The sequence below is a fragment of the Pelophylax lessonae genome (genome assembly GCF_965119305.1).
Source record: "Pelophylax lessonae genome assembly, chromosome: 3".
NCBI lineage: Eukaryota > Metazoa > Chordata > Amphibia > Anura > Ranidae > Pelophylax > Pelophylax lessonae.
Genome location: NC_138770.1, coordinates 38,936,915 through 38,960,493, shown reverse-complemented (window position 1 = coordinate 38,960,493; position 23,579 = coordinate 38,936,915). Strand labels below are relative to the sequence as shown.

Sequence of the window (23,579 nt, the reverse complement as noted above, 5' to 3'; positions counted from 1 at the left end):
TAGAAAGATGTTAGCAAGAAAAGGAAAGTATTTGTTTTCTACACAGAACAGACTGACATCTATTTATTATTCACTAAAGGAACGGGGTTTTCCTAAAACCCCCTGGTCTTTGTTGAAGACAGCTTCAACGCCTCCCAGAGACGTTTTATTTGTCCCTCCCAGAGGAACGGGATTCTTCTCGAGAAAAAATCCCCTGGGCTTCCCAGAAGCCCCGGATATTGTCTTTCCTTATAAATGACAAATCCTGTGTCTCCCAGAGACACTGTCTCGATACGTTCCCGGAACGTATTCAGGTTCAACAACCTAACATATAATATCTTTCCCTGAAAAATATTATTCTGGCTTCCCTGAAGCCTCTATATATATATATATATATATATATATATTAGTATTCAAGCTTCCCTGATGCTTATATATATATATATATATATATATATATATATATGTAAAGATCCAGAGCATCTCCCAGAGCTGCTCTATTATCCAACACGCTCCCTGAGCGTTTGGTGTCTATGGCTCAAAGAACGGAACCAGGGCCAAACGGCCAAGTCCCACCGGACAGGCAAACAGATAAAATAAAATATCTCCTTACCCAGACCGGTGAATCCTTGGACCCGTGATGGCCGCTCTCTCTCCGATCCCAGATGTAGCCCCCAATCTGTTGGTGATTTCTCTTTATATTCACCCTAGATACCTTAAATGTATACTCAAAAGTTAAGTCCCTGACTTAATAGCAACGTCTAGTCTGTTCTATGCAAAAACAGCAGAGCTCTGGAGAATGTTTTATCCTGTTAAAGAAAACATGTGCAACCACTGCTCAGTCTAAAACATTCTTAACTTTATTTTCAAAGCGGGGTAACTATTATACACAGTATTGAACAGGAAATACAGTTGGGAGGGGGAGTGGATACTCTCAGGAAGAGTCAAGTTCTCACAAAAGTTGAACAATGGGTTAATACAGAATGTTCGTTAGAAATTGCAAAATACGCCTTGTCTAGACCCTATAGCTCAACTTAGAATAAAAGGAAGCAGAATGTGTTAGGTACAAAGGAAGTGGGGATGTATCTTTATCTTGAAATGTCAGAACATATCGGGTGATTTACTTAGGTCATTGTTCATGTTTAACTAAAGACTTAAAGTAACCTTAACTGAAACAAGTCATTACAAGTCACAGTTGTAAGAAAGAAAATGGTGTTACACAGGTCAAGCTAGAAAATGGTTGCCAGCAACTAGAAAGAGGTCCTGTCATTCCCCTTCACAGACTATCCCGCAATTTAATTGTTTATACCCAAAGGTTTTTATTGAATAGCGGAATAGAAAATATTACCAAAAAAAGGTGTATGTATCTCACACGTACAGAACCAGACTAGGCCCCAATTACTATTTTTTTGTACCCCCAAAGGCAGGATGAGGAGTAGGAGGAGTTCGGAACAGGCAGCACCCTCAAATCCTCGGAAGTATGAGATGCACCCCAAAAATTGGAAAGGTGTATCTCACACGTACCGACACAGACAATCCCACAATTTAATTGTTTATACCCAAAGGTTTTTATTGAATAGCAGAATAGAAAATATTATCAAAAAAAGGTGTATGTATCTCACACGTACAGAACCAGACTAGGCCCCAATTACTATTTTTTTGTACCCCCAAAGGCAGGATGAGGAGTAGGAGGAGTTCGGAACAGGCAGCACCCTCAAATCCTCGGAAGTATGAGATGCACCCCAAAAATTGGAAAGGTGTATCTCACACGTACCAACACAGACTATCCCGCAATTTAATTGTTTATACCCAAAGGTTTTTATTGAATAGCGGAATAGAATTGAATAGCGGAATAGAATTGGCACTAATTGGCAAATTACAGCAAGTAACTGTTACAGCCAGGGCCCCCTGAAAACAGATGCAATTTTGAAAAGACATGCAGGAAAAGGAGCCATTTTGGATCAAACAACTCGCTGAGGAAGCACTTCTTTAATGGTGAAGCGTTTGCTTGAACTTAAAGACTTTATAGAAGAAATGGACAATGAAAATCTTGCATTAACTGAAAGCCAGTGGACACAAACAAAAGAGCTGGAGAACCTTCTTTCTCACTCCACTGTCACCAAGTGGTTGCAATGTGACGATCTAACCCCGGGTAAATTCCTCTTGGAATTGAAGAGCCTGTTATATCGCCTGATCAAAAATGGAGGGTTAATAGCTGAGGGCATTGCATCTTCAATGATGAATAGAGAGAGTCTTTTGCTGGAAAATGAAATCTTGTTAGCGGCTATTTTATGTCGACCCAATGAGCCGACTTTTGTTGAACAGTGAGCAGACTGCTACTGGGAAATGGGCCCTCTATGTTGTACCAGTTCACATGAAGGGATTATGACCTGAAATACCTCCACAGGATTAAGTTCTTTTAAGCAATAGTGGTAATTCAGAATCATCTTCTTCAAATGAAGAATTCGAGTTTGATTCCTTCTTAGACAAAATGGAAGTTGCTAAAGGAAAGCAACGTCGCATAAGCGTTACAGAACCAGTAAATGGAAAAAATTCCAACAGGAGTTTTATAAAGCACTAAAATAAGTTGAAAAGTATGATCGCTTATCAAAACTTACTGTTGAAGAAGCCATCCTTGTTTATCCAGAGATCGTTAGTGATGTGGCCAGAATAGTTATTGCAATGCCACCCACCCAAGTCAGTGTCGAAAGATTAATACATATTAATACAGAGTCGGAAGTACAAAAAACTGAGGAGTCGGAGTCGGAACATTTATCTACCGACTCTGCAGCCCTGTAGCAGAATTGAGATATATTATGAGGATAGAAAAGATGACCGTTTGTCTATATGAACACCACTCAAAGTTTATGGCTCTATGGCATCTTTTGGATTGATTTCTTTTACTTCTTCCAAATTCCAATGTTTCCTATGATTGTTCAAACAATTCTCCCTGATTCTCTCTAACACTCAGGTACCGGATATGGCTCATTATGGGACCCAGTAAGAAAGCATGTCTGGGTCGACCTCTAGTGGATATGATTGTTGAATCTGTTATTGCATGTTGCGATCTTTTGCCTACGACTTATAGGGCAGTTGGGCTCTCTACATTTTTGTTTGTAAACTACCTACAAGTGTTTCTTCTAAATGGTACCTATCCCATGAGACATGTTAATTGTGAGCTCTTAATGTCTACTTGTTTGGTATTGTGTGTATGTATGTATATGTGTGTGTGTGTGTGTGTGTGTGTGTGTGTGTATGTATATGTATATGTATATATATATATATAATATATATATATATCCTAATATTGAACAACCAATACAGTCCTGATAAATCTTTACTATCTGTCAATAGAGAATACTGCATAGATCACATGACCACATCAATGAGGATGGAGGAGGACCGGAGTCACATGACTGAGAAGATACTAAACCTCACCCTGGAGATCATCTACCTGCTGACCGGAGAGGTAAGGAGGATTCTGGGAGGTCACATGACTTTACTCTACTCATCTCTATTAATAAAACACAGACCTGAGCGGAGAGGTGAGGATTCTGGGATTCTAACATGATTTTCCTATTGGTTCTTCAATACAGAGATTTCCTCTTCTGAAGTCAGGAGATCATATGACCATCACAGTGCCTCCATGTGACTCCCTAAAACCTGAGAGACACAACATGCAGAAGATTCTAGAAGTCACCAAGATGATGATGGAGCTGCTGACAGGAGAGGTGAGCGGTGCTGGGAATTCTGGGACATTATCCAGTAACAGACAAGGGATGTGTCTGGATGGTGACTGTATCATTGTGTGTGTGATGTTGATGAGTAACAATTATTTAGTTCTGATTTATACACAGCATGTTTGTTACAATGGATGTTTTATTATATATTCAGAGTGGAATCCTCGGGGATTATAATATTGTTGTTAAAGAAGAGTATAAAGAAGATTATGAGGAGTATGGTGTGATGAAGGAGCTTTCTGAAGGACAGAAGGACCACTACAAGAACAAAACGGAGCCAGCTAATAACAGAAACCCTCTGTATTCCCGGGATTCCACACAGGAAGGTCACACCATCCCTCACCATCATCAGGTAGGTGGAGTTGAGGGTCTGGAACATGAAGTGAGTGAACACTCTGACATGTGGAGACAATGTGTGGAGATGTTATTTTCTGCCATTCTGTTGGTTTAGGGTGATGATCTGATTAAAATAAAAGTTGAGAGTGAAGCAGAGGAAACAGATGTGGAGGATGATCATCAGTACATGGAAGAGGCTGAAATAGGGTCATTGGAAGAGGAGGACACTCCTACAGAGATCAGCACAGGTGAGCCATAATTTATTCTTCTTTTATCTCCACTCTGTTTATGCACACTGATTGGTTCAGAGTAGGGCGGGAGATAAGTTATTCCAACCAATAATAGGTTGATAGTAGTCACTTATACCCATCCTAAAGACATTTCTTTAAATTCTGGGATTTAATCTTCCAGTATTAGGTTGTGTTTCACTCCTAGTTACAGTAGCACAGATATAATAACACAGATTGTGACTTTCTTAGGATGGTATCTCTTTTATCGAGCAGATTTATTCCTAAATGTTAACATAAAAGATGAAAGGAGTAACAAAAAATATAAAACACAGCACCCTCCAGTGCTGCCTATCACCAGAAACCTAGGTCTATTGTCACTTTTTCTCTGCATGACTGAACTTTAAACTTCTTGTTTATCAGAGATCACATGACCAAGTGCCTAGTCTTGTGGTTGTGTGAAAACACGCACATCTCAGTCCCCATTGGTTCCTGTTCTGACAGCATTGTCAGAAGAAGTGATTTGAAAAGGGGAGGATCAAAGGCCCTTTGATAAAGAGGGTCACAGCTGGTTGGGACATCCACAGAGAACATTTGTTCACTAAAATCTACCTGATCTAGGTGGAATCTTGACTTAAGCGAACAAACCCTCTTGTATCTATTCATGTTTTTTGTCTCACTTTATCTCCAGGTTGTAAAATGGAAGACAAGGACATCACAAGAGATTGTGCAGAAGAAAAGACAATGAGCTCAGCTATGGTTGGAGGACTTCACAGTGTGGATAGATCATCAAATCTCTCTGACTCGGCGCAACCTCGTACTGTGAGGGATGGTGCTGGAATTCAGGGGGAGGAGACATTTTCCTGTCCTCAATGTGGGGAAAGTTTTAGCTCTGAATTAACTCTTATTGTGCATCAGAGATCTCACACAGGTGGAAAGCTTCATTCCTGTTCTGAGTGCGGGAAATGTTTCCTTTATAAATCAGAACTTGTCATACATTACAGATCTCACAAGAGCAAGAAACCAAATTCCTGTCCTGAGTGTGGAAAGTGTTTCACAAAGAAATCAAATCTTGTTAGACATCTGGGCTCCCACACGGGGGAGAAGCCATATTTCTGCTCCGAGTGCGGGAAATGTTTTTCACAAAAATCAGACCTTGCTAAACATCAGAGATGTCACACGGGGGAGAAGCCGTATCCCTGCCTTGAGTGTGGGAAATGTTTTTCAGATAAGTCCAGTCTTTACAGACATCAGAGGTTTCACACCGGTGAGAAGCCGTATTCCTGCCCTGAGTGCTTGAAATGTTTTTTACAGAAATCAGACCTTGTTATGCATCAGAGATCTCACACTGGGGAGAAGCCGTTTTCCTGCTCTGAATGTGGGAAATGTTTTTCAAGTAAATCAAATCTTGTTATACATCAGAGATCTCACATAGGGGAGAAGCCGTAATTCCTGCCCTGAGTACAGGAAATGATTTTCATGGAATTCAAACCTTGTTCATCATCACAGATCCCACACAGAGAAGGAGCAATATTCCTGATCGGAGTGTTGAAAATCTTTTTCTCCCGAAAGTCCAGTCTTTATGTACATTAAATTTGCCACACACAGAAAAAGCTCTTCCCCCCCCCCCCCCTTAATGTGGAAAATGTTTTCTGCACAAATCACAACTTGTCACACATTAGAGATTTCACAAAGGGTTGTAGGGATCATTGAATTCAGAGTTCAGATGGCAGGAGCTGACAAGGACTTTTACTAAAAGAATCCTACATTTTGATTGTTAATTCAAACCTAGCTGAAGTCAATGGGATCTATGTGGGCAAACAGAATCTTTAAAAAAGTGCATGGGGGCTGGTCACTGCCTTGGGGGACATGGACCAATTCAAAATTTCTTTATAAAAATTATATTCAGCAGGGAGCAGATAATTTAATAAATATGCAGCCTCTTGGCACCTAGGTCTTGGGGCCGAGAGGCCGCATATTTGCTTGAATTGCGGTCAATACAGCTGTGCCGAGAGTGCACGCCCTGTGCGCTCCCAGTACAGTTATGGGCCCCTAACCAAAAGCTCCCAATTGCCGCTTGCGATCAGGAGTTTTTGGATCACGTCAATCACGGCAGTCACGTGATTTTAAACCCCACCTCCCGGCATCCTAAACCTCTTGAAAGGTTGGGAGGCGCCGGCGTAAAGAGGTTAAGTGAAATAATAAAAATGCATAAGTCTTTAAAATTCTTGGGTGATGCCTTAAGACTGTCCATAAATGGGGCAAAAGTGACATTTGCAGAGGGGGGAAAAACCATTTAAATTGCTGCTAAATTATATTTCCTGAAAGACTTCCATGGCAGCATACATTTGGGTAGCCCCACCTTTGCTCTTACCCCATAGGACCCCACTCCTAAAAAGTTTTCAGACTGAGCCAGAAGCCGTATCCCTTTTTTGTCCTCCTCACACATAGGACCATTTTGTACGAAGAGTCAGTGGCCGGGTCTCATGCGGGACAGCTGTGCAAATATTGGGAGCATCCTGTGGTACCCAGAAGTCTTCTGGGATGGCTCCGATAGTCACTGAGTCCCCAGCTATTAGCGGGTAGTGTTATAACACACGTGCCCAGAAGATTGATATCTGCAAAACGGAGGTAAATGGCGGGTATTTGCACCAGGGCGCATGCCCTGCTAACAGCAGGTGGCCATTACACTGTGCCCATCATGGTGGTGTGCTCTACTTTTCCTGCCTCTGGGATACGGGTCGCCCTGCAGATGCATTGATTGCTCTGTGAAAGAGGTCCAGGATACGTGAGTATGTTTGGCTTGAGGTCAGCAGAAGATACCAGATGCCATGCAGACTGTCAGGGAGTAACTCCACTCATGTTAAAAAATAAATAAATAAAAACACATTGAGATTACCGTGTGATCTATGTGCATTGCAGCATTTTTCCTTTGTCTTTTTTTTTTTTTTTTCATGTTCTGAACAAGATAACTGTTTAAGCAAGGTTTGCTTTCTGTTTAAAGCGGTAGTATACTCCAAAAAAAAAAAAACCTGCAAGACAAAGGCATAATGAGCTAGTATGCATCGCATACTAGCTCATTATGAAATACTTACCTTAGAACGAAGCCCGGACACCACTGTGGGAGCGGACATGATCCCTCGCGTCTCTTCCGGGTTCGGCGGCTCCGGCGCTGTGAGTGGCCGGAGCCGCAATGACGTTAATCCCCCAATGACGTGGGGGATTAACTTTCCGGCAACTTCCCGGCAAGGAACTCTGAAGGTCTGCCGAATTCTTCAGGGCGCATGTGCCGCTCGCGTCAGTGGCTGCATGCAGTGCAAATATCTCCTAAACCGTGCAGGTTTAGGAGATATTAATTGTACCTACAGGTAAGCCTTATTATAGGCTTACCTGTATGTAAAAGTCACAAAAATCGGTATACTACCGCTTTAATTAAACACCTGTTGTGGTGGTGCTCTGATGTGAGAAGTCTGCAGTGTCAGTATTCCTTTAGCAGTAGTTAACCCCTTAGAGGGATTTCTCTCCTAGCAGACAGAAACAACTGTTACATTGTCTTTTTTTGGATAGCTTAGGAAACTTCAGCACCTGTAGTTTGAGTTGAGAAGGTATTTAATCATTTACTACGTGACTTGCGAGCAATTGTACATGTTATAATATTCCTTTTATTCCTAACAATGTGGAGTTCTCCCTTGGACCTATGTTAGCTGGCAGCCACAGTCTAATCCCTCTATGCTGTGACTGTTCTATGCAGTTTATAGCTGGAGAGGGGAATCTCTTCCTTACTGATACTGTTCCTGGATTGTCAGCCCTTCTACGGGCCTCTTAAAGCTGGTGTATGGGAAGCTGACTAATGGACACTTGCTATTAAGTCTCCCCAGATCTGCATGTATTATGCACACTGTAAACTGGGCCTTTGGTGCTAATGCCTTGGCAGGCAAAACCCTGTATGAATTTCCTGGCATTTCCTGCTTTGTTCAGGCATCCAGGGAGGAAGATGACAGCCACCAACAGGTTGCCACAGGTAGTTAGTACACTCTAAAGGAGTCTTTTGCAACTTTCCCTGTGCAAGGATTCTCTACTCTGAAAATATCAAGATTTTTTTTAGTAATGTCAGTGTTCCCGCTCTGTACTCAGTAAAGGTTAAATTAGTAATTAGACTGCTGCCAGGTGAAAGGTGTGGTGTCCTTGGAAAATTAGAAGTGTGAGGTCCCAGCGCTGTCTGTGCTCTACTCAGTATGGTTATGACCAAGCAATCCAAGAAAACCTCAAGATATATATGTGTAAATATCCAATTCTATGAAATTTTGGGTGATGGTGTATATCCCAAACTTTACCTGCTACAGGCATGGTTTAATTTCATATATGAAAAACTGTATAACAGCGCTGATAATACATCCATAAATAAAGAAATCATAATAGCATGAATATAAAATAAGTTCATAAAGTGCTGTAAATCTTCTGTGCCAAGGTATGTTTTAAAAGTGCAATAACATGTAATGGCAATGATGAAGGTGCCGTGCTCCCCTTCCTCTTGTTCCCCCACCGACTCCCATAAAGAATATCGGCTGTAGTAAGAATCCTAGGGGGGTTTCTCAGCTGTTCCTCATATCTCCCCAGGTTGTACGTTATCATAGGAGGAAGATTAAAAGATCATGGCATAATACCATTTTAAATTTAAAAAGCTTTTCTTAATATAAAATGCGCACTCACAAAATAGATTCTTGTTGAAAGCATGAAAAAGATACTGCAATGGCTGGGGTTTGAATTTTTGATCCAATACCAGGATTTGACGTCACTGTAAAGCCCCGTACACACGTACCGATCGTCGGCATACAAATGTTCGTCTTTTCTCCCCGGGATGTCGGTGTCTGTTGAAAAGTGCAAAGACAGCACAAGGACAGCACAAGAATTTTGTCTGCAGACTTCAGCTGACTGCAGAAGTGATGTCATGTAATGGTTAACTTTCCCTGTGTTTTTAATTTTCTGAGCATGCCCAGTCTTGCAAATCTGCGGTCTGTCGGCCGAATTCTGTACTGACAGGCGAACAATCGTCCGTTCTGGTGTCCGCAGACAAAAATTTTCATGTTTGCAAGAAAGACTTTTGTCCGCGGATTGTGCGCAGACATCTGTCGGAGGCACCATACTAACACGCGTACAATCGGCAGATCTTTCGTCCGCCGACGTTTGTATGCCGACGATCGGTACGTGTGTACGGGCCTTTAGTCCTGTCATCTAATGCATTTCGTTTCACCCTGGAACCTCTGATGATCCTCGGTCCTCTCGTCAGGTACATTCTGGTCTTCAACTGATCCTAAAGCTCTCTTAAAAGGCAGATCTCTGCAGTCCCTGTCATATCCAGTGTCTCATGGATGGACAATCCCTAAAGCCTTGTACATATGCAACGATTATCGGCCGACCGATCGTCCGACTTTTGTCCAAGTTGTGTTTTGTTGGTTGGAATGTGCCTAGACTGCACACGAATTTTCTCGGCCAACAAAATTCTACTTCAGAAGTGATGTCATGTGTTGGTTTGTTTTCTTTGTGTTTTTTCTTCACTGAGCATGCCCAGACCTGCTCATCAGATTTTTCCCTGTCAAAATCTGTACTGACTGCACGAAAATCGTCCGTTGTGTTGACGGCCAACAAAAATTTTATAGTCTGCACACCAGATTTTTTTCGGCCGAAAAAGTCGGAGTTGGTTGTCGGAAGCATCATACTAACAAGCTGAAAATCGGCAGATCGGACGTCGGCCGAAAATTCCCTGCCAATTTTCGATGCGTGTGTATGGGGCTTTACTCATCTAATACTTTGATGGGCGTCTCCATCTGAGACTCAAAGGAGAGCCAAGACTCTCAAGGGGGGATTTCCTACTTGCTCTGGACTTCCTTGCCAGCTCCAGATGAGATCTCCTTTCAGTCCAACTTGGGTAAAGACTGAGCCATTAAAACATGCACTCTTAAGGTCCATCTCATCAGCCAGGAAGTTTGCCAAGATTAAAGCTTTAGGCTAGGAAGGATTCTTTGGTGATTTATCAGCTCCAGGTGGGATCCCCTTCAGTCCAATTGGAGTAAGGATTGAGCCATGATGGCGATCTCTCTAGGGCTACAACCTCAACAGGAAGCTTGGCCAGAATCAGGGCCTTTAGGACCCTTTGGCAGATACTGCTCCAGATGGGATCTCTTTCAGTCCAGTTTTGAGTAAAGTCCCAGTCATGAAGGCAGCCTCTCTAATGCCCCGTACACACGTGCAGATTGTCGGCCGAAAAGATTCGGCCGATTTTCGGCTTGTTAGTATTATGCTTCCGACAGCCGACAGCGCACTTTCGGCCGAAAAGAATCTGTCGTGCAAGCATTAAAATTTTTGTATGCCGACACCAGAGCGGCCGATTGTTCGCCAGTCAATACAGAATTCGGCCGACAGACAGCAGATTTGCAAGACTGGGCATGCTCAGAAAAGAAAAAACACACGGAAAGTTAACCATCACATGACATCACTTCTGCAGTCGGCTGTAGTCGGGGGACAAAATTTGTGTGCAGTCTTTTGCACTTTTCAGCGGACACGACAGCCCGGGGACAAAAGACGGCCGATCGGTCGGCCGACGATCGGTACGTGTGTACGGGGCATAAGGGTTTTTTTTCTCAGTCAGGTTTGCCGGGTTCTGGGCTTTGTGCCATGAGGGATCCTTGTTGCCATTCTGCCTAGTATGGGTAGTGTTTATATCCATGCTGTGTTGTAATCTAAGGTGGCTTCGGCATCCTATGAGAACAAAGTTTTGTTCCTACCATTTGCAGAACTGCCAAGGATAACTGATTCCATGACATGGATATTGGGATACTTTGAGTATGCTCTCAAGCTACAGCTTTGCTAGGAGTTTTAGGACATATTTGTCACTCTCACTAGCAGCACCAATGGGACGGAGATGTCATCCAGAATCATCGCTGGATGGGTCATTCCAGCTAGCCAATAGGTTTATAGATCTTAGGGCTTAGTTCCTACGGAAGCAGTCAGCACACACTCATCCAGGAGAGTGTAGGCTTTGTGGGCTCCCTGTGAAAGGACACCAAGAATATTTGTAGGAGAATGACATGTCTTCCATTAAAGTGGTTGTAAAGGTAGGAGGTGCATTCTATGCAATAAGATAAAAAGACATAGGTGTGCAGCAGCCCCCCTAATACTTACCTGAACCCATCTCAGCGATGTTGATCGAGAGACTCGGCTGCCCGGGAATCTCCCTCATTGGCTGAGACAGCAGTGTGGCGCCATTGGCTTTCACTGCTGTCAATCAAAGTCTGTGAGCCAATGAGAAGAGAGAGGGGGCAGGCGGGGCTGCGGCTCTATGTCTGAATGGACACACAGAGCTTCGGCTCGGGTGCCCCCATAGCAAGCTGCTTTCTGTGGGGGCACTCAACAGGAGGGAGGGGTCAGGAGCGCCAAAGAGGGACCCGAGAAGAGGAGGATCTGGGCTGCTCTGTGCAAAACCACTGCAGGTACAGTATCTCACAAAAGTGAGTAAACCCTTAAAATTTTTTGTAAATCTTTTCATCTGACCACATTGATGAAATTACATTTTGCTACAATGTAAAATAGTGAGTGTACAGCTTGTATAAGGGCTCTTTCACACGGTCCGCCTCCGTAGGCGGATCTGTGTTGCTCAGCAAGGATCGATCTGCGATCTCCGCTGAGCCGGCGGATGACAGCTCCGTCTCCACTTGCAGAGCAGAGAGGGAGGTGTCCCAGCCCCCGCTGCCCTCTATGGGGGATCGGATGAGAGCGGACCGCCTATCCGCTCTCATCAGATCCGATCCGATTACTGAACGGATGGAAAAATAGGGTTTCCATCCGTCCAGATTTCACGGACAGGATCGGATGCGGTTGGCAGCGGGTGTCAGCGGAGGTGTCTCTGCTGACATCCGCTGCCCCATAGAGCTGCATGGAGGATCCGATCATATCCGCCTAAAAAACTGACAGGCGGATCTGATCGGATCGCCCGTGTGAAAGAGCCCTAACAGTGTAAATTTACTGTCCCCTCAAAATAACTAAACACACAGCCATTAATGTCTAAACCACTGGCAACAAAATTGATTACACCCCTAAGTGTGTCCAAATTGGGCCCGAAGTGTCAATATTTTGTGTGGCCACCATTATTTTCAAGGGTTACTCTTGGGCATTGAGTTTACCAGAGCTTCACAGGTTGCCACTGGAGTCCTCTTCCACATCTCCATGACTACATCACGGAGCTGGTGGATGTTAGAGACCTTGCGCTCCTCCACCTTCCATTTAAGAATGCCCCACAGATGCTGAATAGGGTTTAGGTCTGGAGATATGCATCACGTTTACCCTCAGCTTCTTTAGCAAGGCAGTGGTCGTCTTGGAGGTGTGCTTGGGGTCGTTATCAGGTTGGAATACTGCCCTGCGGCCCAGTCTCTGAAGGGAGGGGATCATGCTCTGCTTCAGTATGTGTCACGATCCGGGGTCAGGCTCAAAGACCAGTAGCTATAGCAGTCGCAGGTCACACAGGAACCAGCAGGATAGGAACACTGGCAGGTCACCCAAGCAGATGACGCAGGCTCACCTGAGGTGCGGAGTCTAAGTACTAACCGGTCTTCACCAGCGCTCCTGAAGGTGGAGATGGATTTTGCTGCGTGTTAGCACCAGGTCGCAGTCCTCAAGATCGCCCCACCAGGAGGTGAGCAAGTCAGAGTCAAGTAGCAGATAGGGATTAAGCTGAAGCGTAGTCAAGGAGTAGCCAAAGGTCGGTAACCAGTAGTTGCAGGTTGGGATCAAGCAGAAGAGTAGTCGAGGAACAAGCCAAGTGTTGATAACGGATTGTAGCAAAGATACGGACGGCAGCAGGAGAGACAAGCAAGATATTGGCTGTTTAAGGCACAATATTCTGGCAACCAGGAAGTGCAAAGACATGGTTTATAACAGGAAGTTCATGGGAGGAGCAAAGTGTTCAAGGTTCAAGGCAATAAAGATTCACAGCATTCCAGGTTGCTCAGCGAGTAGAGTTATTGCCAGACACCACGGAGGTCCCAGGTTCAAGTCCGGGTCCTGACAGTACTCCCCTCCTCCCAGTACGTCCGCTGGACGTCTTAGGACCAGGTTTAAGAGGAAACCTCTGGTGGAACTCCCTTGTTAATCTTGGGGCATGAACATTTTCTTCTGGCTCCCAGGAATTTTCTTCTGGTCCATATCCTTCCCATTGAACCAGATATTGTAATTTATTCCTAAAGATCCTGGAGTCAAGAATCCTCTCCACTACAAACACTTGAAATTGACCCCCATGGTCTTGATGGGATAGGGAGTGGTCGGAGCAACCCCAAAGGAGAAGCTCTGGGTGTCTTATTGCGTGCACAGATCAGGCACGAGGCTACATACCTTTTAACATCTTTCTTGTACCCAGGCCACCAAAAGTAACGTGATAAAAGTTCCTCTGTTTTAGAAACTCCAAAATGTCCAGCAAGTTTTGAGTCATGACTCAACCGGAGGACTTCAACCCGAGCAGACTCAGGTACATAGAGGCGATGCGTTTTAATCCAAAAGCCATTCTTAAACTCAAGATTGACGTCCATAGGAGGATTATTTTTTTTTTTTTTAATCAGAAAAAGAACTTTATTAGGAATGGCACAAGACAATAAAACATTGTACAAGAAATACCCAAGTAATATACACAACCAGAGAGGATTCCGCGATACAACGTTAATCAGTGCAAAATGTGCTTAGTAAAAGAAAAGGAGCATCATTGTCATTCCATACACATCCCTAGAAAAAGGGGGGGGGGGGAGAAAAAACAGAAACATGAAAAACAACTAAACATTCGTTGTTACTAACAGTTCAGCTGCCAAAAGCATGTAAATACCTACATAAGCAAGCGATTAAGAACAAGTTGAGGAGGAGCCACCTCTGGAGTAGCCAGCCAGGAGCCCCAGATTTTCTCGAATTTAAGAGGAGCTTTTCTGTGCTAATATGTGTGTTTTTCACGTATCAGAATAGAATTGACAGATTGGATCCACTGAGCACCCGCAGGGGGCCTGGAAGACATCCACACTCTAGCGATCAGTTTTTTAGCTAAGTATAGAAGTCGAAGGAGAGCCACAAGAACATGTGGAAGGTACAGCGTTTCATCCAGGCCACCCAACAAGCACACCAGCGGATCCAACTGAATCTGAACCTGGTATACACGATTAATAGTGGACACCACGAATTGCCAGTATCGCACCAGTTTGGGGCATTTCCAAAGCATGTGAATAAAATCACCTGTATGCAAATTACATTTGGGACAAAGAGGAGGGGATCTCCTACCCCACTCATAAAGTTGTGCCGGGGTCCTATATGTGCGGTGTAGCACAAACAGATGGGACAGTTTATGGCTAGCAGAGAAAGGGACAGGGAAAAGGGGAAAGCAAATGACACAGCCTCCCAAGCAACCCAAACATAGGACCATAAAGACCCAGCAGATATCAGGGGCAGCATACATGCGACAATGAAAAACATAGTGGTATGCTCCTTGTCCAAAACGAGGTGCAAAACAATTGGCAGCAGCAAGAAAAGTTCGAACAAAATGATGGCCAAGGGCTCACAACAGGTGAGACAGGCAGCCAAAAAAGTACAGTACTGAGCAGGTAAAAACATAGTAGAAATCCGAAGTGAAAAAAAACTGTAAAAAGGGGGGGGATTACACCCCGCAGCAAACGTCCACATAGGACAGAAAGGGGATGGGGGCCCCAACGTCTCAACAGAAAAAAGATCAACTCTTTCTTGATCCGAAGGAACTTACAGGAACCACAGTCCCGAGCAAGGCAAAGAATCCAGTGGGATCCATCACTTGACACTCCGACAAAAAACAGGGGAATATGCAGAAAATGTTTGATCAGTAAAGTGCAGACAAACTTCCTCCTAATACGAAGAAACCAGATGGGCCTGCTATCAGGCCTGCACAGCACCAGACCTCTCCAAGGTGGGTTCTACTCTGTCCAGCCAACTAGAAGCAGCAACAGAGTTGTCAAAGAAGTGAGTTTCATGGTTAGCAACCACCCGCAAACGGGCCGGTTACAACATGGCATAGTTGACCGTGAATCTCCGCAAACGCTTTTTAACATCAGTGAATTTGGCTCTGCGCCTTTGCACATCTGCAGAAAAGTCCGGGTAGAAAGAAATGCGGGCATTATCCATCTTCATGAGGTCACCTTTAGTGCGGGCAAGGAACAGACAGGCATCTCTATCCTTATAATTCAGAAGCTTGAACAAAAATGGGCGTGGGGGTTCGCCTGGGCGAGGTGGTTTGAAAGGAACTCTGTGGGCCCTTTCAATGGCAAACATGAGAGAATGCATCCCTGCCAAAAGAGTTAAGCAGCCAATTTTCCATAAAAGTGACAGGATCCTTGCCTTCAGCCTTTTCGGGGATGCCCACTGCCCTAACATTGTTACGGCGAAGTCTATTCTCAATATCCTCTAAGCGGGAGGAGTGGCCCGTGGTAAGAAGTTGTATATGATGTACATCCCTCTGCAATGGCGTCAGGTCATCCTCAACATGTCCCAATCTATCTTTAATGGCAGCCATGCGGTCCCGCAGTTTCTGCATATCTTGCCGTAGCAAATTTACTTCCATCTTCACCCCCTTAAGCTCAGAAGTAAGATCATGGATAGCCTTATTGCTAGATGTAACTACCGCAAATATGTCCCGCAAGGTGGGCTCGGGAGAGTCATCAACTACTACACCCCGGTCTGGCTCAGGCCCAGTAAGGGGAGCGGTACTCACGGCATCCCAGGAGGAAGCAGAGGCCACATCCGCAGGCCAGGCTTCATCCAGCTCCGCAGGCAGGGGACCGGGATCGTCTGGACCAGGTGGAGGCTTAGAAGGGGGTCTCTTTGGCAGAGGACATTGCGAAGAGCTTCATCGCGGCCTCCCTGGCGGAGCGGGTTGGTCGGGCGCCATCTTGGAGAGCGGGATCTGAAGGCCCCGGCGTCTCTTTACCCTTCCGAGACATCGCTCCAGCTCTGGCGACACACCGGCAGGTAGGTACAGGCGGCAGGAGATCGGGGAGGTAAGTGAGGAATGCGGATGGCATCGGATACTGCAATAATCAGGATGAATGTCAGGATCGATGGCGGAGAGAGCGCTCGGCACGTCCGTCTACATCAGCTGCAAGCCACGCCCCCTCATAGGAGGATTATTGAGGAGCGAGTCATTCTTGTACCCTTCTTTGAGGAGACTTAAGAATGCCTTTGAACTTGTGACACCTAGGAAGTTTTTTTGAGGCAGGATTGTGCATTCAGCATTGTTCTCCTGGGAAGGTCCCGACAACATCCGTGATAAGGCATCAGCCTTACCATTGCTTGACCCAGGTCTATACGAGATAATAAAATTAAATCTAGAAAAGAACAGCGACCAACGTGCTTGTCTAGAAGACAATCTTTTGGCCGAACAAATGAATTCTAGATTTCTGTGATCAGTGAGAACGGTCACAGGATGCTTAGTACCTTCCAGCAAATGCCTCCATTCGGAAAAGGCTTCCTTAATTGCCAGTAACTCCTTATTCCCTATGTCATAATTCCTCTCGGCTGAAGACATTAAACGAGAAAAGTAAGCACAAGGATGAAGCTGCATCTTTTCACCGCTTCGTTGAGAAAGGATAGCACCCACAGCAGAGTCAGAAGCATCCACTTCCACTACAAAAGGTAGCTCAGGATTGGGATGTACCAATACTGGTGCAGAAGTGAACAGAGTCTTTAACTTAGCAAAAGCAGCCTGAGCATTAGATGACCACACAAAGGGCACCCCTTTCTTTGTCAGCTGTGTAATCGGAGCTATCACCTTAGAGAAATTTCTTATGAATTTCCTGTAGAAATTGGCAAACCCAATGAATCTTTGAATTTCCTTAACGTTTCCAGGGACAGGCCAATCTACTACTGCTCTAATCTTCTCAGGATCCATGCTTACTCCATCTGGTGAAATAATATACCCCAGAAACTGGATCTGGGTATGTTCAAACTCACATTTCTCCAATTTGATATAAAGTTGATTCTGCCTTAATCTTTCAAGGACAGTGCAAACATGCTTGCAATGTTCCCCAAGGTTATTGGAAAAAATGAGGATGTCATCCAAATAAGCAACTACAAATTGGTCCAACAGATCTCGAAAAACATTGTTGATGAAGTGTTGAAAGGTTGCAGGGGCATTACAAAAGACCAAAAGGCATAACCAAGGACTCTAAATGTCCGTATCTGGTTCTAAAGGCGGTTTTCCATTCATCTCCTTGGCGGATACGAACAAGGTTATAAGCCCCCCGCAAGTCAAGCTTTGTGAAAATCTTGGCAGAACGAAGTCTTTCCAACATTTCAGAGATCAACGGGAGAGGATAACGGTTTTTAATAGTAACTTTATTCATGTGCCTGTAATCAATGCATGGACGTAAGGTAGAGTCTTTCTTTTCAACAAAGAACAAGGCTGCTCCAGCAGGGGATGTTGAGTGTCTAATAAACCCCTTCTCTAAATTCTCATCAAGCCACTCCCTGAGCACCTTTAATTCAGGTTCTGATAAATTGAATAGGCGGCCGAAAGGTATTTCTGCACCTGGGAGTAGCTCAATGGGGCAATCATATGGGCGATGAGGAGGTAACTGGTCAGCGTTCTTCTTATCACAGACATCCTGAAACTCATGGTATTGTGGAGGCAGTTTGGGATATGACTGTGCTGTAACCACATCGAACTGCGTTTCCTTAATCTGTGGAGAACTAGTTGGACAAGGCTCTCTACAGTATTCCTCACAATGGGGGGATGTAAAATTTATAACGCGTGCTTCCCAATTGATTGAGGGATTATGGGTGGAAAACCAAGGGATGCCCAAGATCACAGGAAATTTAGGTGATGTAATCAGCTGAAAACTGATGGTCTCACGATGGTTAGCCTCAAATTGGAGAACCAAAGGGACTGTTTCATGGGTAACAGGTCCTGAAGTTAAGGGTGAACCATCCACTGTCTCCATATCGACTGGGGCTAATTTATTTCTTGTCTGAATCATATTGTTTTTGGCAAAGTCTATGTCCATAAAGTTCCCCCCTGCACCAGAGTCCAGCATAGCAGAGCAAGGAATCTCAATGCCCTCAGAGAAAAGTTTAATAGGGAGGACAAAATGAGGTAGTGAAGAATTTACTTTATTTTCTTCCTGGACCAATGGGGAGATGGACTGGCTAATGGAGTTTATTTGTTCAGGCGTGATCACATCAACCGATGCAATTCTTCTTCTGACCTTGTTAGGGCAGTTAATTGCGTAATGACCAGAATCTCCACAGTAAACACCTAGGTTCTCAGAACGTCTTCTTTCTTTCTCCTGAATGGAAATGGATCTCTTAATTGCATCTACCTGCATTGGCTCAGGACTAGTGTTAGAATTAGGAGCAACTTTGAAATCCTGCTGAACAAATGGAGTAGCAGAGAAACGCATGCCACTCTTACTTGCAAACATTCCCAGCCTCTCCTTCCTCCTTTCTGTAAGTCTCTGATCAATTCTGATACATAATTGGATGAAGGCATCAAGATCATCAGGAGTCTCAACTGTAGCGAGCTCATCCTTTACCTGTTCAGAAAGCCCTCGGCGGAACTGACTCTTTTGCGCAGCAGGGTTCCAAGTAGTATCTGCAACCCAACATCTAAATTCTGCTGTGTACTCAGTGACAGAGCATCTTCCCTGCCTCAGACTATGCAGCTTTGCTTCAGCAGTAGCACAGCGGTTGGGATAATCAAAAACCTGATCCATTGCGGTCAAAAAGGTCTGCAGATTATTTAAAATGGCACTGTCCTGCTCAATATATGGGGAGGCCCAAGCTAGAGCTTCTCCAGTCAGAAGTTTGAGAATCAAGGTTACCTTCCTCTTCTCAGAAGGAAATGCAGCAGGGTGTGTTTGGAAATATAAACAACACTGATTTAGGAAACCTCTGTAATGATGGCGGTCTCCATTAAACTTGGATGGTAAAGGCTGAGGCATATGTGTGATAGTATCACCTCGGTCCAGTAGTAGTCTCTGCAGAGCATGAATCTCCTCCTGTTGTCTTTCCAATAGACTTTCTAGTTTAGTAACTTATTCTTGGCAGGTAACACCAAATTCTTGCAGCTCAGCGATTTGTTGCCTAAGGCGAGTCACGATGCTTGCTATAGCGGCCTCCATTTTTTGGGCCAGAATATTCTGTCACGATCCGGGGTCAGGCTCGAAGACCAGTAGCTATAGCAGTCGCAGGTCACACAGGAACCAGCAGGATAGGAACACTGGCAGGTCACCCAGGCAGATGACGCAGGCTCACCTGAGGTGCGGAGTCTAAGTACTAACCGGTCTTCACCAGCGCTCCTGAAGGTGGAGATGGATTTTGCTGCGTGTTAGCACCAGGTCGCAGTCCTCAAGATCGCCCCACCAGGAGGTGAGCAAGTCAGAGTCCAGTAGCAGATAGGGATTAAGCTGAAGCGTAGTCAAGGAGTAGCCAAAGGTCGGTAACCAGTAGTTGCAGGTTGGGATCAAGCAGAACAGTAGTCGAGGAACAAGCCAAGTGTCGATAACGGATTGTAGCAAAGATACGGAGGGCAGCAGGAGAGAGAAGCAAGATATCGGCTGTTTAAGGCACAATATTCTGGCAACCAGGAAGTGCAAAGACATGGCTTATAACCGGAAGTTCGTGGGAGGAGCAAAGGGTTCAAGGTTCAAGGCAATAAAGATTCACAGCAGGATCATTCAAGGATTTGTCCAGGGAGTTGTCCAGCATTCCAGGTAGCTCAGCGAGTAGAGTTATTGCCAGACACCACAGAGGTCCCAGGTTCAAGTCCGGGTCCTGACAGTATGTCACAGTACATGTTGGCATTCATGGTTCCCTCAATGTACTGTAGCTCCCCAGTGTTGGCAGCACTCATGCAGCCCCAGACCATGACACTCCCACCACCATGCTTGACTGTAGATAAGACACACTTGTCTTTGTACTCCTTGCCTGGTTGCTGCCACACACGCTTGACACCATCTGAACCAAATAGGTTCATCTTGGTCTCATCAGATCACAGGACATGGTTCCAGTAATCCATGTCCTTAGTCTGCTTGTGGGCTTTCTTGTGCATCATTTTTAGAAAAGGCTTAATTTGGAATGACAGCCATGCAGACCAATTTGATGCAGTGTGCGGCGTATGGTCTGAGCACTGGCAGGCTGACCCCTCACCCCTTCAACCTTTGCAGCACTCATACCTCTATTTCCCAAAGACAACCTCTGGATATGACGCTGAGCATGTGCATTCAACTTCTTTGGTCGACCATGGCGAGGCCTGTCCTGTTAAACCGCTGTATGGTCTTGGCCACCATGCTCCAGCTCAGTTTCAGGCCATTTTTATGTAGAGCAACAATTCTTTTTTCAGATCCTCAGAGAGTTCTTTGCTATGAGGTGCCATGTTGAACTGACCAGTATGAGAGAGGGAGAGTGATAATACCAAATTTAACACACCTGCTCACCATTCACACCTGAGACCTTGTAACACTAACGAGTCACATGATACCGGGGGAGGGAAAATGGCTAATTGGGCCCAATTTGGACATTTTGACTTAGGGGTGTATTGACTTTTGTTGCTAGCGGTTTAGACATTATTGGCTGTGTGTTGAGTTATTTTGAGGGGACAGCAAATTTACACTGTTATACAAGCTGTATACTCACTACTTTACCTTGTAGCAAAGTGTCATTTCTTCAGTGTTGTCACATGAAAAGATATAATAAAATATTTACAAAAATGTGATGGGGTGTATTTACTTTTGTGAGATACTGTATATTTGCTATAATACACAACAGACCAGCCAATTGGCATAGTAAGAATATATATCTTCCCTGGACATCGACATGAGAATGTATTAAAGTGAAGAACACGTTATTAGAAACTAAAACACTAACTGGAGTAGGCAGTGTGAGTGGAGTGAAACTGCACCGGGTAACCATGGTTTTTAGGCAAAGACAAAGTATTGGATTGGATATGCGTTTCTTGCAAACACACTACCACAGAGCGGTATGATTTAAGTTAAGAAAAAAGTGCCTGACGCTTCACTGCATTACTCAGCCCCCTCACGTTCCATGAGATGAAGGTGTACTCAAGTGTGATAAGGACTGCTTAGCAATAACAAGAAGCATAGAAAACCTGTGCCACAAGGACAACAAACATAGGACATCAGAAATCAATGTTAGGAGCATGAACATGGCAAGCAAATGAGGGTCTAAACGTTGCCTGTATTCCGTGAAAAGACCAGTGACAGTGGATAAACCCAAGGCAAGGTAGCATAAGGTAGTCAATGATGTGCCCCTCCCCTTTCTGCCTCGTCTCCCGACACTGCACTTTTGACATCATTTTCTATGTGCGTCTATCCATCTCGGCTGTTATGAGGAGAGTTTTGGCGCCAACAGTGGACTATTTCTAGCCTTCTGTATGGAGACATCTCTCCTCTCTCATCAGCCTAGCGTGATGCTGGTGTAGAGTTCCTTGGATCTGGACGTTCACACAACATGATTTTTTCATCTTTATTTACTTTTGGTCATATGGGCATTCGACACTGTATTCCTTTCCCATTTCAGGGATTCATTTGGGCATTCTCCCTCACTTTATACTTTCAACTTACCTTCTTTTTTTCATTCTCTTGTTTGTCTCTCTATAGGTTCACTTTTCTGGGGCACTTGGAAATGTCTATATCCCTGCTATGGTTTTACTCTGCATTACCATACTGGTATACACTTGATATATTTTTTATGCACTTTTCCTTTTTTCAACCTTCTTACATTTCCCTTTGGTGCTACGGCTCACTGTTTCATTCTTTGATCCACATGAATACGATGGATACATGTATATATATATATACACTTTTCTTATTATTTCACAGATACCTATGAGATATATATTCTTTATTACTCCATCTATATCATGGGAGACCCCATTTTTGGCTACTCCTTTGTGGTGCGTCCATTTCATATGAGGGTTCATCTCTACCTCAGCTCCCGGACCAGACATTGTCAGCTACCCTGTCTCAGCATGACCGTTCATTGGTGACATAATAGCTCCATGTAAGCTATTCAATGGATTACCTTTTCTTCTTTTTTATCCACTTTATCTTCTGATACTTCAAAGTATCATTAGATTTATTAATATGTTCATCTTTCTATAGATCTAGAGCAGCATCAGCTTCTGAAGAAGTGACTTAGATCACGAAACGTGTCGAGTGATACACGATGCAGCCTTACCCTATAGAGATTTAGCCCCCCATATCAATTTACCCAGTCTATATGATCCAATCATGATTTACTTTCACTGTTTGACACATGGAGTACTACCAGTGTTGGTTTATTTATTGTTTCATGCTTCATGCTGCTAATTTGTATTTTGTACATACATATATGAATTTGTATCAAATATCCAATTTCAAATGTAATGTTTTATTATTGACATGTATATGTTGTAATGTACCATTCTATGACATTATATCTTTGTTACATACTTCAATATCAGACTCTTTTCAGTTGCCTCATATAAATTCCCTCCTTATTATTTCTGAATTTAGGGATGGAGGAGCAAGGATTACCTGTGCCTCATTGAAGGTCCCAAACCCCCTTACCCCTTTTTACAACTGTCACCATAGTGCCTTAGTTTCTGTTGGGATTATTACCACAGCAGCTATCCAAGTACGCAGGTCTCAGATCAGGATCCTCCATGGGGAGCGATCGCGGGTGCCCGGCGGCAATTGCAGCCACCAGACCCACGAATTGGCTTCCCTTGTGGTGAATGGGCGCACGTGCTCCCGCAAAGCGACGTACAGGTACGTTGTTTCGCGGGACAGAGCCGACCTGCCGCAGTATATGTACTGCTGGCAGTCTGCAAGTGGTTAAGGATCTGGTGAGTGTAACACCTGAAGAGGAAGGTTCTCACAAGGGGTGGTGAAGGGACTCTTATGTTCGATCACCCTGAACACTTTCAAGATTTTAGAGTGGAGCCACTTTACTGCTGTTGCATTTTTCACGGGGTGCAATAATTCTGAACTATTTAGATGCATACGGTGTATTAGATACCTGTTGAGCGCTGCTAATGTTTCAAAGATCTTATTTGATTTCAAGCATATATGGTTATGGTGGACATTTATTAATACAGTAGCAGCTTATTATGCAATGAAATTTAGTTTTGATCTTTAGATTATTTCATGTTCGCTGGGATTGGTGATTTATTGACCCTTGTTTTTGTAAAAAAAAAAAGGTGGATCTACCACCATTTTGTTCACCAGGGCTTATTCTTTCAGAAAATATA

The 23,579-nt window shown here is 44.2% G+C and overlaps 5 protein-coding genes across 5 annotated transcripts in view; 3 read left to right on the top strand and 2 right to left on the bottom strand.

Annotated features, from left to right (window-relative positions):
* The window catches only part of LOC309550005 (uncharacterized protein), a gene marked incomplete at its 5' end in the record, with an annotated part of 44,667 nt that extends 38,852 nt beyond the window's left edge, over positions 1-5,815 (top strand). Inside the window, 2 exons of the mRNA XM_082250479.1 lie at positions 4,171-4,303; positions 4,974-5,815. Of these exons, the coding sequence (XP_082106605.1) occupies positions 4,171-4,303; positions 4,974-5,731 (891 nt within the window). The 3' untranslated portion in view covers positions 5,732-5,815. The remainder of the gene's footprint in view (positions 1-4,170; positions 4,304-4,973) is intronic.
* Positions 1-23,579, top strand: part of LOC309550737 (uncharacterized protein) — a 578,111-nt gene that overhangs the window by 46,708 nt on the left and 507,824 nt on the right. The gene's annotated exons all lie outside the window — the stretch shown is intronic.
* LOC309550685 (uncharacterized protein) overlaps positions 1-23,579 on the bottom strand; it is a 903,485-nt gene that overhangs the window by 498,973 nt on the left and 380,933 nt on the right. The window lies entirely within an intron of this gene.
* The window catches only part of LOC309550757 (uncharacterized protein), a 245,401-nt gene that overhangs the window by 46,248 nt on the left and 175,574 nt on the right, over positions 1-23,579 (top strand). The window lies entirely within an intron of this gene.
* LOC309550707 (uncharacterized protein) overlaps positions 1-23,579 on the bottom strand; it is a 233,561-nt gene that overhangs the window by 130,349 nt on the left and 79,633 nt on the right. The gene's annotated exons all lie outside the window — the stretch shown is intronic.